General features: G+C 46.8%; 1 protein-coding gene across 2 annotated transcripts; it reads right to left on the bottom strand.

Annotated features, from left to right (window-relative positions):
• Positions 1–128: 128 nt before the first annotated feature.
• On the bottom strand, positions 129–13311 carry KCTD13 (potassium channel tetramerization domain containing 13). Of its 2 annotated transcripts, none has more exons than XM_068524191.1 (6): positions 12893–13311; positions 11296–11465; positions 3930–4019; positions 3788–3840; positions 2903–3098; positions 129–1060 (listed from the first exon to the last, which is right to left on the bottom strand). In XM_068524191.1, the coding sequence occupies exons 1-6, from the start codon at positions 13134–13136 to the stop codon at positions 824–826; spliced, it is 990 nt and encodes a 329-aa protein (XP_068380292.1). In that variant the 5' UTR covers positions 13137–13311; the 3' UTR covers positions 129–823. The 2 variants fall into 2 exon arrangements, with proteins under 2 accessions (XP_068380292.1, XP_068380293.1); XM_068524192.1 differs by lacking the exon at positions 129–1060 and adding an exon at positions 1843–2466.
• Positions 13312–14682: the final 1371 nt, after the last annotated feature.

The following is a 14682-nucleotide window of genomic DNA, read 5'->3' as shown; positions in this document are numbered from 1 at the left end:
CTGGAGAGATGCTGCGCTCGGGGATGGCCTGAGTGGTAGCCAGGACCACCTCTCCATTGCAGGGGGTGGGGTGGGGCTGAGGGTGGGAACTGGCCAGTGAACGCCGAAATATAGATTTTTAAATCCTCTCCTAACTCCTGACTACTTTCTTCCCAGCTACCAGCCCAGGGAAAGGCTGGGGGCAGGGATCTGTGTCTTCTCCCATCCAACTAGCCAGGTACCTCCCTAACAAGCCATATACCTGGCCCTCTCCCTGGGAGCCAGCACCAGACCCTCAACTCAACTTTATTCCAATAATTTAATAGAAAATTAAAATAATAAATAATATGAAAAAATTTGAGAAGATGCTGAGCTGGTGCAGGCCCAGGCCCGCCTAGTACAAAGTTAAGGAGGTAGGGAGGAAGATGGGGAAGCAGGAGGGAGGCAAACTGCCCTGCACAATGGTGAGGAGGCGGCTCAGAATGTGGTGGGTTATTAAGGGCTGGCTTGACACTTTGGTGTGTACAATGTACTAAAAAAAGACAAAGGGAATTCTAAATCCTTCTAAGCCAGCTGGTGAGGGAAGAGGGCAGGACAAGGATGGGGAGGAGGGAACCAATGCAGGCCTTCTGAAGGCCTCTGAGGGCAGGGGCTGGAATGTACCGTGTGGTTAGCAATGAGGTGGGAATGGATGGAAAAGGGCCAAAGTGAACTGTACCATGCAATGAAGGGATGGAAGAAAGACCCACGACTTGGCCAGCAAAGCCGGGGCAAAGGTCTGGGAAGGGGAGGAAGAGAGAAAGGGACTGGGTCCCAGCAGCCAGAGGAAGACTCAGGGCAAAGCTCAGTCCTTGAAGACAATCTGTTGGCCGTGAGGACGCTCGTCGTGGGTGATGTGGCGCCGGACATGGATTCTGCGGACACGGTGCTCTCGGTTCTCCTCGTCCTCCCCTCGGCCTGCCCCGCCACCTCCAGCTGCACCCCCTGTGGCCTCCAGGAGGGCTGGGTCTGGGCCTCGGGGAGTCTCGTAGATCAGGATGTTCAGGGTCTCCTCAAAGATCCGGGCCTCTGGGAATTCCACCTGCAAAAGGCCAGCAACCCCCAGCTCCCTCCCTCTGGCTCGACTACTATGCAGCCATCCCCTCCCCGAGGCTGCTCCTGCACTGTCTCTCGACTCCTATAGCCTCTGTAGCCTCCTAGCCTCTACAGTCACAGGTTCTTTTAGCCTGGACTGTCCTCTTTGCAACTTCTTTACTCAGCTAAGTCACACTTATACTTCAAGGTCCAGCTCTGAAGTCAGGCAGAGAGTTATTTGTTTTCTGTCCTTTGTTGCCAAGTCTAGGTATATCTTTTCATTTGACAAATATTTACTGAGTGACTGCACTGTACCAGGTGTTGTTCTGGGCATTGGGGATATAGCAGTGAACAAAACAGGCAAAGTTCCTGTCCGCAGGAAGTTTACATTCTAGGGGGAGGACCCAGACATACATGTAATAAGATATAAAGTGTCAGATGACGATAAATGTTATGGAAAAATTATAGCAGGAAAAGGGTGTGGGGATGGCCACCGCCAGGAATGTTACAACTTTAAAGAGGGAGCTCAGAGAAGGCCTCACTGAGAAGGTGACATCCGACCAATAGCCAAAGGAAAGGAGGGAAGGAACCAGATGGAGAACTAGAGAAAGATCAGTCTGGGAAGGGAACAGCTCTGGGGTCAGGAATTCGCTTAGTGTATTTGCAGATCAGCACAAGGCCAAAGCAAAAAGGCAGAGTGAAGGAGAGTAGTAAGGGATGAAGAGGTGGTTAGGGGTTCCCCTTGTGCGGCTTGGAGGGATATAAACAACAAAACTTTAACAAGCTGCATTCGCATTACTGGTTTATCTTCCCGTCTTCCCAATTACAGAGGAAGCTACTTGGAAACTGGATTATTCATTCATTCATGCATTCAATAAATGTCTCCTAGCTTCTGCGGTGTGATAAAGGCCTGGCTAGTGCTACAGAGATAGGGAAAAAAAAAAAGATTCAGCTCTACTCTCAAGAAGCTAACTCCTTGCTGCTGAAGTAAACACTCCTACTCCCCCCATCCCCAGCAGACTACAATCAACATTGTGTTTAGCTGACAGGGGGGTATGACCAACTTTGTCTGGGGTTGTTGGGTTGAAAGTTCATGAGTGGTGTCCCAAAGAAAGTGATGCTTGGCTTAGGTCTTAAAGATTAAGCACAAGTCCATTAGGCAGACAGGAATGAGGAAAAATAATTCCAAGAAGAGGGAGTAGTGTGTGCAAAGGTAGGGGGGTGTGAAATAGCACTGAGTGCTTAGAGACTTTCAAGATCTCCAGTGTATCTGAGGCACATCCTTCATGTCAAGGTCAGAAGGGACCAGGCTGATAAGATCTTCAGGGGCCAGACATCATGACAGAGGGCTTGTACTTTACTCAGCATCTTATTCACCTTGATTTCAAGCCTCTTGCAGTGCTCAGGAAGTATCTGCTGATGATTGCCATGTTAATGACTCAGGGCCTACAATCTCAGTGTGTTCCAAGCACCTGAAGTTTTAAGAACCTACTCTGGGTCATGGATCCTTCTGAAATTCTAATGACAACTATGGTCCTTCTATATAGAAAAATGCATACCCACTCCCCAAACTGCACACTCTTTCAAGATAGCCTTGAAACCCAACTGGCCTAGATTAAGAATCCCACTCTAATCCAACACCCTCCTTTCACAGGTAGAGAAGCAGAGACCCACAGAAGTCAGATGACTTGCCCAAGGTTACAGAACTAAGACCCCAGAACTTAGAACTCCAGCTCCTTGTCCCGGTGATGGATTTCCCCTGCCTGATCTGCTGAGCTGCCTTTGTCCAGGGTGCTCGTCCTGCCCACCACCACAGCCCTCCCTGACCAGGCCCTGAACCCCTTCTGACCTTGGTCTGCTTCTTCTCCGTGGCATAGACAATGGAGGTGCAGCACACCTCGGCGATTTTGCGGCCCTGCCCGTAGAAAGACCAGCAGCAGATCTCATCCCCCAGAACATCCTTGAGGAATAGCAGCCGCCCATGGAAGCGCAGGGCCAGTTTGTCAAACAGCTCGATGTTCTTAAGTAGGTTGTCGTCTGAAGTGCTGAGGACCAGGGGGCCAAGAGGCTCAGCACAACTGGCTTCCTCCCTCTGTTCCCCCAAGCTTAGGGGCCCAGATATCTAGCACTCTAGTCCTACCTAGGAGTTTGGTGCCCAGAAGGGAGCATCCTCCATCCCTGGGGCCAGGCCAAGGAGGCCTCAGAATGGAAGCAGCATTGGCTCAGCAAATCCCAGCACAGCAGCGTGGCTACCCCGTGCAGGTTCTGGAGCCAAGCTACCTCACCTGGCATCCTAGCTCCACCACTTTTTAACTGAGTGACACTAAGCAAGTCACTTCACCTCTCGGTGCCTCAGTTGCCTCATCTGTAAAATGGAGATCACAACAATACCTACTTCAAACAATTGTGAGGATTATGTGAGTAAATATATGTAAAGCACTTACAGCCATGCCTCTTATAAGAAATGCTAGTAATTATCATCTAATCCTCACCTGGACCCCACTTTACTGATGATAAAACTGAAGCACAGAAGTGAAAATGACCTGTCCAAAGTACCCAGTGGGTAAGTGGCAGAGCTAGAATTTGCATCCAGGCAGGATTCTTTTCGCCACCCACCCCCGCCCCCGCCCCCGCCGCCCCCAGGCGGCCATAATCCTCCCCTTGGGCCAGGAGCAGAGCTGTGCTTGAGCCCAGGATTCCACCCAGTGCACCTCCCCGCCCCTGAGGGGGTCACCTGGTGTAGGAGTACTTGTTGTTACTGCGGTTGTGCAGGAGCTTCACCACGGGCTGTTGGGGGAGAAAGGATGGAGAAGGGTGGGGGTCAGGCTGCCGGGACAGGCCCCCAGCCTCCACCCGACAGGGCTCAGGGGCCTCACCTTGGAGGTGCTGGCCAGGAGCTGCTGCTCCTCCCGGGGAGATGTCACCGTGGGGATGAGGCACAGCGGGGACAGGTTCTCCCTTTTTTGCTGGAGAAGAAGCGGAAGGTGATTAACAGCACAACCAGAGGTCACTCACTCCCCAACCTAAAAGCCTTCAAACACTGCTTGTTGCCTTTGGGAAAAAAATCCAGACTCCTTAGTAGTCCACACAAGACTGTGCAGGATGCGAACTCTCTGATCTCGTCTCTACCACTCTCCCCTGCCTGCTGGGCTTCAGCCCCACCTGTTCCTTTGCGCATCCAGCTTGTGCCCACCAGGCCCTTTGCAGCTGCCACTGCCGGCAACAGCCTGCGCTCGGTTGCATGGCTGGCCCCTTCATGCCATTCAGATCTCAACTCAAACAGTGCCCCTAGGAGGGTGCTGGTCCTCTACCCTAAGCTCCCTGGCTAAGCAGCCTCCTCTACTTCTTCCTTTTCACACTATCAGTTCACTTTCTTCATGGGACTCAGTTCCTCACATTTTCTCATTTTTTGGTATATTTGCTCATGGTCTCTTCCTAGGCAATAAGTACCAATTTACAGTAGATGCTCAATAAATATCTGGTGAACGAATGAACTGGGCTAGGTTGGAAGGTTGGAGGGAGAATCAGAACCAGACACATAGGTTTCTTTCCTCTTCTCTGCTTTCTAGAATCTTCATGCCAAAACCCTTCTCACCTCTCCCAACCTAAAAACTAGATGTGCAATTCTAATACAAATTCCAGAAGATTTTTGTTTTTTGAGAAACTCCTAAGGCTTTTTCTAAGATTAATTTGGAAGAATAAGTCTACTCTTACTTAGGTCAATTTTTAAAAAGAGTCAAGCAAGAGAAGAGACTGACCCTCCCAGATATTAAAATATCTTACAAAGCCATAATAATGAAAACAATGTAGTTCTGGTGCAGAAACAAACAAAAACAATGAAACACAATAGAGAACTTGGAAACAGACTGGTGTATACAGGAGAACTGATATTTATAGAGAGAACATCACAAATCAGTGGGGCAAGTGTGTATTAGTTATCGCTGTGTAACAAACTGTCCCCAAACTGAACAGCTTAAACCAACAACAAATACTTATTATCCATTTCTGTGGGTCACAATGGATATTCAGGAATTCAGGAGTGGCTTAGCTGAATGTTTTTGGCATGGGGTCTCTCACAAGGTTATAGTCAAGTCAGCTGGGGCTGCAGTAATCTGAAGGTATGTCTGAGTTTGGAGGATTTGTTTCTGAGAAAGCTTATTCAAATGGCTGGCAAGTTCAGGCTGGCTATTGGCAGGACATATCTGATCCCTGTCATTTAGACCTCTCCGTTGGGTTGCTTGAGTGTCCTCACAATATGGCAGCTGGCTTCTCCAGAGCAAATAATCCAAGAGAGAGCAAGGTGGAGGCCTCACTGTCTTTTATGACCTAGTTTTGTTAGCCCTATTCAGTGTGGGAGGGAACAACGCAAGGCAATGAGTACTAGGGAACAAGAATCATTGGGGACTGCCTTGGAGGCTGGCTCCACAGTCCACCTTCTGGCTCCCATTGATTCAAATCCCTCCCATACACAAAACACACTCACGCCCTCCAAAGATCCCCCAAAGTCCCATCCTATTACAGCACTGAAGTACAGAATCTGGTCATCTAAATCAGGTTCAGGTGGGGACAATGCTCCTTGGGAGGTGTTCCTTAACTATAGCTCCTTAGGTACATTTTCTCTGGATCTGATGACCTGTGAACTAAAGAGACTAGTTATCTCTTCCACACACTCCACATGCAACATGTGTAACAGGCATTAGGATAAACACTCTTGTTCAAAAGGTGAGGAGGGGTGCAGGAGGCACAGAGAAGTCACTGCTTCACAGAAATTCTGTAATCCAATTGGACAAATATTGGGAGCTCTCTGATGTCTACTCCTGTCCAGGGATGATTCTCTATGGCTCTTGGCTCTGACCTGAGTCATCCTTCCATTTCCATGAAAGACAGTCGTGTTTGCAGCTCCATAGTTTCCTTAGCCTGCTTTCTGCCTGTAGAACTTCGAGGGTCCAAAGGCTTCTTCTCCTCTTGTACTGTGTCTGTCCCTTCCAGTCTAAGCTGGCAGTGTTTCTGCCAATATAATTCTCTTAAAAACTTAATGGGTGTCTTGTGAGTCCTGGGTTTCAGTTCATTAGACAAAAGCCTCACCCACACATCTTTGTGAGATAAGCTCTTCTCTACTTTGGGCTTATGCTGAGACTGCTGCCTGACAATAGCCTTAAGCTTCTTAGAAGTGCTATTATTTGATTGAATGGTTCTCTGAGGCATCTTCTTGGATATTTCTGAGGTCTTAAAGGATTTTACAATCACATCCTCAGCTTCATCTTTAGACCATGTTTTACTGAGAATGCCCTGTGTTTGATCTTTGCCTGGAAGCCATTTGCTAATTTTAACATCGTTGTTATCTGAAAGGCTGGGAATTTTCAAGCCCCCAAAATTCCTGGCTCCTTTTTGTTCAATTCTTTTTCCTTTAGCTTACCCTCTCCTCTTCTGTTTCACTATAAGCAACAAGAAACCTGTGGCACTTCAACATTCTACCTGGAAATTTCTTTAGCTAGATCACCCAGATCATTAGTATGTTTTCTACTTTCTACATTACTGTAGGAGACAGTGTTGCTACTTCTGCCACTATATAACAAGGATCCCCTTTCCACCACTTTCCAGTAAACATGTTCCACACTGCAGCCTCCTCAGAGGTCATCAGACTTCTATGAATACTCTTTAAAGCTCTTTAGGTTTTTATTAACACTGTTCTCAAGTCCTTCCAGCTTCTGCCCTCTTCCCAGTTCTAAAGCCACTCCCACATTTTAGGTTTTTGTTATGGCAGAACCCCACTCCAGATACCAAAATCTGTTATCCGTTACTGGGTAACAAATTAGTACAAACTTAGCAGCTTAAAACAACAATAAACATTTATTATCTCACACAGTTTCTGTGGGTTGGGAGCTTGAGACTGGCTTAGTTAGGTGGTCCTGGCCGAGGGTCTCTCATGAAGTTGGAGTCCAAATGTTGACCAGGGCTGTAGTTATCTGAAGACTTGATTGGGCCTAGAGGATCCAATTCTGGGATAGTTCACCCATTTGGCTGGAAGTCTGTGCTGGCCGTTGGCAGGAGGCTTCAGTTCCTCACCAAGTGGACCTCTCCCTTAGGGCTGCTTGAATATGCTCACATGGCAGCTGGCTTCCCCAGAGTGAGTGATCCAAGAGAGGCAGAAACTGCTATGGGTCTTTTATGACCTAGCTTTAGAAGTCACACACTGTCATCTCTGCAATCTCCTACTGGTTACATAGGTCAGCCCTATTCAGTGTGGGAGGGGACTAAACAAGAGCCTGAATAAGCAAGAGGCAAGAATTGCCGGTGGCCATCTTGGATGCTGGCTACCACAGATTGTGTAGTAGATGGCATTGAGAAAGCTAGCTCACTCCACAGAGGACAAAAAACAGTTGAATCCCTTCATAATTCGCATTTACAACAGTGAATTCCATATACAAAAGGTAAAACTATAAAGCTAATAAAAAATGTAGAATAAACTTCTTAAACAAGATCCTAAGAGGATACATCATTAGAAAAAAAAAAAGAGGAATGTGACTATATTAAAATCAAGAATCTCTCCAGTTGACAATGAAAAGCATGACTTTATAAATAATTTCATGTAATAATGCTGAAGGAATTACAATTATTCTACAACCCTAATGAAATTATTGATTCAGGTGAGAATTATAAATGGATGTGTGGTTGATAGGTAACTGCCATTCATAAAGTGCCTAAATTACTTTATAGTTGGCAACAAGGAAATGTAACTACAATGGAGGGATCAAACCATCATCACCTGAACCTAGGGGCCACTACTGAGCATCACTAATGATGGGTCATATTAACAATATTGTAGGTCTTGATATAACACAGTATGATATATGTAACATTACTTAACATGTTTTCTAACCAAAATGTTTAATATCAAGCTTTTAAATCTACCATCTAATTCAGAGAAAACTCAGGATAGGGTAGGGTAACAAACCACATCAGGCGAGTTTGGAAAGTAGGTCACTGTGAAGGACAACTGATGGTCAGTATTATAAGAAAGTCAGTATTCTGAGAAAAAAGGGACTGCTTGGGTTGGAAAAAGAACATAATAACCAGATGTAATGCAAGGATCTAGATTGGGTCCTGGTTTAGAAGAACCACCTATAAAAGACATTTCTGGAACAAACAGAGAAATTTGTGTATGTCCCTGATGTTACATAAAATTTCACTGACATGGAAAGATGGCAATTATTAACAAACAAAAAAAAAGCATACTACAAAACAGCACATACAGCATAATCATATTTTGGCAAACACACACACAGGAAAAGACCTGGAAGGATATTTGGTGCTTTTATTTTTTTGATGATCTGTGTTTTCTAAATTTCTACAATACTTATAGATTGCTTTAAAAATAATAAAGTTATTTATAATTAAAAAAATAATTTCTATTCAACAACAGATGACACATACAGGTGACATTCTAAGAGAAATTATCGGCAACATCTAAAACTGACTAGAAATTATTATCTAACAGACTTTCTCAACTGGGCTTCCTCATTGAATATCAAAACCCAGCAAATAATTTGAGTAACTATTTTCTCAACTCTTCTGAGAACGTCAGGTAAATAGTACCATTCTAGATGCACAGGAGAAGTTAATTTATTATGTAAAATACATGCCTTAGAGTAATAGGGCTTAATTCTCCCTAGGAACTAAGCTAAAATATGTAAGAATCTCCTGAAAAACAACAAGAAAAAGATAGGACACTCAGTAGAAAATTTGGTAAAGAATATGAATTGGCAATTCACTGAAGGAGAAACCAAAAAAGCTAGTGAGTATGTGAAAAGATGTTCAATCTAATTAGTAATCAGAAGCATGCAAATTAAAATGAAATCACTCTATACCAATCAGATTGGCAAAATTAGAATGCTGGGTGATGCCATGAGTTGCTGAGGATATGCAGAAACAGGATTCCTTATGCACTGCTCATCAAGAGTACAAGGTGCTACAGCCATTTGGGAGAGTAATATGATACTTGCTGAAATTCGTTTGCATGTGTCCTGCGGCCCAGCAATTCCACTCCCAGCTACAATCATGAGAAACACTGACCCAGGACCCACAAGGGCACACGTACAAAGATGCTCATGGTGGCATCGTTTGTGGGGGCAGGAAGCGGGAGGCAATCTAGGTTTCCAACCTCAGGGGAATGTATAAATAAAATATGGTTGAATGCACAGCACAGATTCCTGTGCAGCGGTCAGAAGCAAAGAACTAAATGTACATACAGCAGCATGAATAGAACTTGGAAAAAGTGTTGAATTAAGAAACAGAACATACAATCCGTAGCTCAATGACATTTATGGAAATTTAAAATACATATGTATACAAAATAATGTTTTAGTTTTTTAAGGGTACAAACATAATCCAAGGAAATGTATTAAAACATTAGAACTGGAGGGGTACCTATGGGGAAAAGGGAAGTGGGCAGGGGACTGGGAATGAAGGAAAAAATAAAAACAGAAAAGATCTGCACAGACTAATGATGTTGAGTGCCACACACTGAGAAGTATGGTGAACTCAATTCTCTGTACTGGAATCTTAAAAACAACGGGATTTCCCTGGTGGTCCACTGGTTAAGACTCCCAGCTTCCACTGCAGGGGGCACGGGTTCGATCCCTGGTTGGGGAACTAAGATCCCGCATGGTACACGTGGGGTGGCCAAAAAGAAAGAAAGAAACAAACAAAAAACTCCAAACCCAAAACCTCCAAACAAACAAGCATATTCTAGCTGAGCGGAGTGGCGAATGAGAATGGTCTCGGGGAAGCTTGGAAAGGAGGCAGCTGAGCACAGAAGAAAAAGCACTGCACTTGGGAGTCAGGCACCTGGGGTTGGCTCTGAGCTTTGTTGCTTACCGGCTCTTTCACCTTGAATATATCCCCAGCTTCCCTCATGTTTCTTTTTATGTCAAACAGGGGTACAAGAAGGTAACAACCAATCCTAACACACAGTGGATGTGAGATAACATTAGATAAATGTAAAGTTACAGAACAGGAATGCACTTCCAAAATCATCTAGTTTGATGTTTTTTAAACTGCAAGTGGTAACCCACTAATGGGTCATGAAATAAATTTAATGGGTCCCAAACGGCATTAGAAAGAAAGAAAACAGAATATCTCAGAGTGTATTTCACTAAAAGTATCATTTTATAAAACTTATTTCAGTCATATATATGCAAGTATAAAATGCATTTTTCTCTATGAGATGCAGTCAAAAAGCTTGAAAAACATGGATATTGCCCAAAGGAATTCTATACTTTTGGATTTCAAGGTCCAATAAGTATTCCCCAAGATAACAGAAAGTTGTTCATAGTTGCCACTTTTTAATATATTGAATATAAAGGGCATCAAAAAAGAAATTCTTACAATCTCCTATTAATATTGTATCATAAAAGGACACTTTTAACATTGTAAAAATAGAACAGAATAAAAGGCTTTATGTGAAACTCACTACACTGCACATATTTTTCTCATTTCCCTATCTTTTGGAACATGAGAACAGAATGCCAGAAGTAGGAATTGACTCACTCAAGGTCACTCAGTCAGCTGTGGTGGAGGTGACACTTAACTCATATCTCCTGGCTGTGCTTTCCAAACTCTTCTCCTCAGAATCCTAAGAGATCCCCAGAAAAGAAGCCCAGCAGGTGGGGCCCTGGAACCCCCAACCCTGTTTTATTGGGTGTGACTGCTTCTATAGTATTTCACTGCTAGAAAAAAAAAATTATTTAAAGCCCTGGGAGGGATGGAATGCTGCCTCCCAGGATAGGACCAGATCATGGAGGTCATTATATTCCAATTTAAATTCAGATTTTTTTTTTTTTCCCTTAGTGGGACAATGGCATTATTTGGGATTTCTGAGCAAGGGAGAGAATAAATTGGGATTGTGTTTAAGGATCATTATTCAGGTGCTAGTGTAACAGCTGGATTGGCTGGGTAGAAACAGCAAGAAACAGAGACAGTAGTCATTTAACCACTGCAGTAGTCTTGGCATGAGGTGGTGAGGGGGGCCCTGCCTGAGACAGCAGAAATGCAGAGGACAGTACCCCCAAATTCTCTATAGTGTCATGGCCAGTCAGAGCCAGGCCAGAGGCAACTCCTCCAGGCAGTGCCCCGTATTTCCTTTTGTTTTTCTTTAGTATCTTAATAGCTAACTGCTTGGGCAGGTCTCCCAGGGACATGAGCATAGGGGTGGGACTCAGGAGGTGGGGAAGGGACCCTCACCTGCAGTGCCAGCTGGCAGTCCTCAATCAGTCCCTGTACCAGGTAGTAGCGTGCTTCGCCCAGAAGCTCCCCCAGTTCTCTGGTACTCTCAGGCAGTGGCACGGACCCGTCCCGCAGGTAGTTGAGGATTGTACCAAAGTGGCGGCCGCTCCGGTCAATCAGCACCCAACCTGGTGCGGTGGGGAGAGGCAGGAGGAAGGATGGCTTTGCTAAAGGCTGAGGAGCTACTAAATTTTTATGAAAGAAGGATTCGAAAGCCACAATTCTTAATACTGATCTGTCTCAAGCCTGTGCCATAGCTAAGAAAATCCCTTTAAAACATCTCCAGTGAGTTCTCCCATAAGCCCCTTTTTAACACAGCCAGCCACAGAGAATTAATTCCCTCTCAAGTCTGTGCTACACTGAGAAGGTTCTCACCATCACAGAGTTCGTACAGATTACCTTATCAATAAACCTCTAACCTCTTGTGCTAATTCTGACCATCCTATTTAATTAGAATGTCTACCCTACCATCCAGTTTACTACCATTTTAACCTTTATATTCGTCATAGAATATAAAGATATATATTCGTCCTTCTATTCTTCATAATATACTTATTGCTATCTGAAATTACATATTTCGCTTTTGTTTTAGTATGTTTACTTGCTTATTCTCCCCCTGCCCCCACAAAAAAAGAAAACTCCATAAGGCTTAGCTTATCAGATTTGTGTACCAAACTATCTCCTGCACTGGCATTTTACAAATACTTATTGAATAAATAAATTCTTCACCTTCAGGTATTTGAAGGCTGAGCTCTACCTCCCCAATTTTTACTTTCCTGCTCTCACAGCCCTTGTTAACCCCTTCTGAATCCACTCCACCTCCACCACCCCCAACCCTGCCACCAAACTTTAAGGTTCCACTTGGGCATATGGGGCCCAGACCTGAATGCAACACTTTTGGGAAGGTAAGGGGCTCGCCTGCCAAAGAGAACTGTCCACTCTCCGCTCTGGCGTCCCTGGCAAACCCAAAGCAGCCCTCTCCTTCCACAGTCTGTATTTACAGATGGAGTCCTAGAGTGTAGAGGAACCTGCGTTAGGGTAACGGAGACCGACAAGATCCTCCAACTCTCGGGGATGGTTGTTGGCAGCGCTGAGGTAGAGAGGGGAACAAAAGGCTGGGCAGGTGTAAGAAACTGATGAAGGGTGCCCGCCGGAAGGATGTTGTTGGCAGCTGGGCTGGTTCCCAAGTCTTTTGAGCTGAGGCGTGAAGGGTGGGAGAGTCAGTGGGCAGCAGTCATGAAAATTGGGAGCTGACATGTTGAATCACTTACCACAGCGCCCGGCAGAGTAGTTGGAGGGGCGGGGGGGATGGTGCGGGGCGGGGGGGTGTCCATGAACGTTGGTTACTACCGCTGGGGGTAAAGACCGGGGGAGGAGGGAGATCATGACCGAGACAGGCGAGATGAGACGGGATGTGGGGGCTGGAGGGGGTGAGAATGAACCGACTGAACGGTGGCAGAGAACGGGCATGAGGAGACTGGGCCAGGAAAGACCACGGGAAAGGGAGACGTGGATCTGGAGGACGCAGGACAGTAAGCAAGGGCGGCTCGCGTACCTCCGGCGTCAGTGAGCACCTCCGCGCGGCCGCTGAACATGGCCTTGAGCATGGTGTCCTGTCCCGTGAGGGTGCGCAGCGTCGTGTAGTGCAGCGAGCCGCCCACGTTCAGCTTCACGTACTTGCTGTTCGTGGTCAGTGGCTTGAGACCGTAGGCGGCGGAGCCAGGCTCGAAACCTGAGGGCTTAGGGACTTCCAGGGACGGGGCCTCGGCCGCCGCCGGGCCCGAGGCCTCGGCCGACATGCCTGGTGGTGGCGGCGGGCAGCGATCCTACGTTCTCTCTGCGCCCCCCGGGAGCTCCCAAAGACCCCGGTCCTGAGCCCTCGGGCCGGACCGCTGGGCCCGCAATCCTCTACACCGCCGCTATTCAACGACACTGGCTCTCAGACCCATCGCGCCTGCACCGCCCGGAAACCGGGCGAGCAGCTGCGCAGGCGCGTCAAGCGCCCGCCCCCGACCTCGCGGGGCCGGAAGTGCGGAGCATGCGTAGTGGCCTTGGGCCGGTGGAGGGGTTGAGCGCCGGCTGTCGCGGGGCAGGGCGCCGTGGGAAGTGCGGTCTGGTAGGCAGTCCTGGAGGCCCGATGTAGGAGGCGCTTGGCCACCAGACTGTTGTGGAAAGCGGTGTCCCTGCCGCGTGTCTCTGCTCTCAGAGCGCTTCGTGGGCGTAAAGGGAAAACTGTGGCCCAGAGAAGCAGGGGATTGGGCACAGTTTCCCGCCTCCCATCCCCGCGCATTTGACAGACTGAGGGGAGCTGCGAACGAAGCACCAAGGGACGCTCTTAAAGGAGGCCAGAGGGATGTGGCCTCGCAGAGGAGATGGCGGTAGTGCTAGGGCATGCAGGGTGTGAGCAGGTAAGGTCGTCATGGAAGGCTTCCCTGAGGAGGTGATACTGAGCTGAAGCGCAGAAGAAGCGGCCCCGTGGAGGTGTGAGGGCGGAGAGTTACTGGCAGAGCCAAGGGCAAATACAAAGATCCTCAGGCCGGAACACACTTGGCATATTTGAGAAGCAGAAAGAAGGTCAGGGGTGGCTGGAGCAGCTGAGCAAAGGCCTTAGAATCCCAGCCGATGTCGTGAGACACCCAATCCGTAAAGAAAGGAGAAGTAAGCTGGGAACACGTTGTTGATAAAGTGTGGTGAGAAGTGTTTTTACCCGATCCCATCCACATTCAGTTGAGAGGCTGATACCTCAGAGATTTAACAATCGACCTGAATGTCTAGCAGGTGGATCCGCTGGAGGGAAAACTCAGCACAAAGTTGTAGTTTCCACCTTGCCATCAGTTCACTGGGTGATCAGGCAAGTCACTTCTCTCTGGGCTTGCTTGGTTCCTTTTCTGCTAGTGAGGGGTGCAAATTTAAATGCCAGAAGACAAGGTAGGAGTGTAAATGAGTGGGGCAGACCAGTTACAAGGTACTGGGGAGTCATGACGCCTGTGGTGACCTGAAGAGCCCATGTTTTACCAAAAGGATTGCCAATTCTGATTTTTCAAATGTAGCTGGTGAAAAAGAGAAAAGCAGCTCATGATAACTGGGAGCTAGTTTGCACTCTTCCTTCAGAAGCCTTAGTGTTGCTAGTAGGGGGCCTGGCACTATTAGCTAGGCTGTGGTGTTGCCTTGTTGAGCATAAACAATTTTACAGAACACCAACATCAGACAAAACCAGTCGCTGATGGATTGAGAGAAAGACCATTCCATAATCATGCCTGAACACGAAAATGAGAACATTGTCCAGACCACAAAAGTGACCAAACACAACCCTCTCCACGGTTTGAGTGACTGCTGCTTCTTTAC

The sequence above is a fragment of the Eschrichtius robustus genome, chromosome 16, assembly GCF_028021215.1.
Source record: "Eschrichtius robustus isolate mEscRob2 chromosome 16, mEscRob2.pri, whole genome shotgun sequence".
Lineage (NCBI taxonomy): Eukaryota > Metazoa > Chordata > Mammalia > Artiodactyla > Eschrichtiidae > Eschrichtius > Eschrichtius robustus.
Note: the sequence above shows the minus strand (reverse complement) of the source record. Positions and strands in the feature narration are given on the sequence as shown.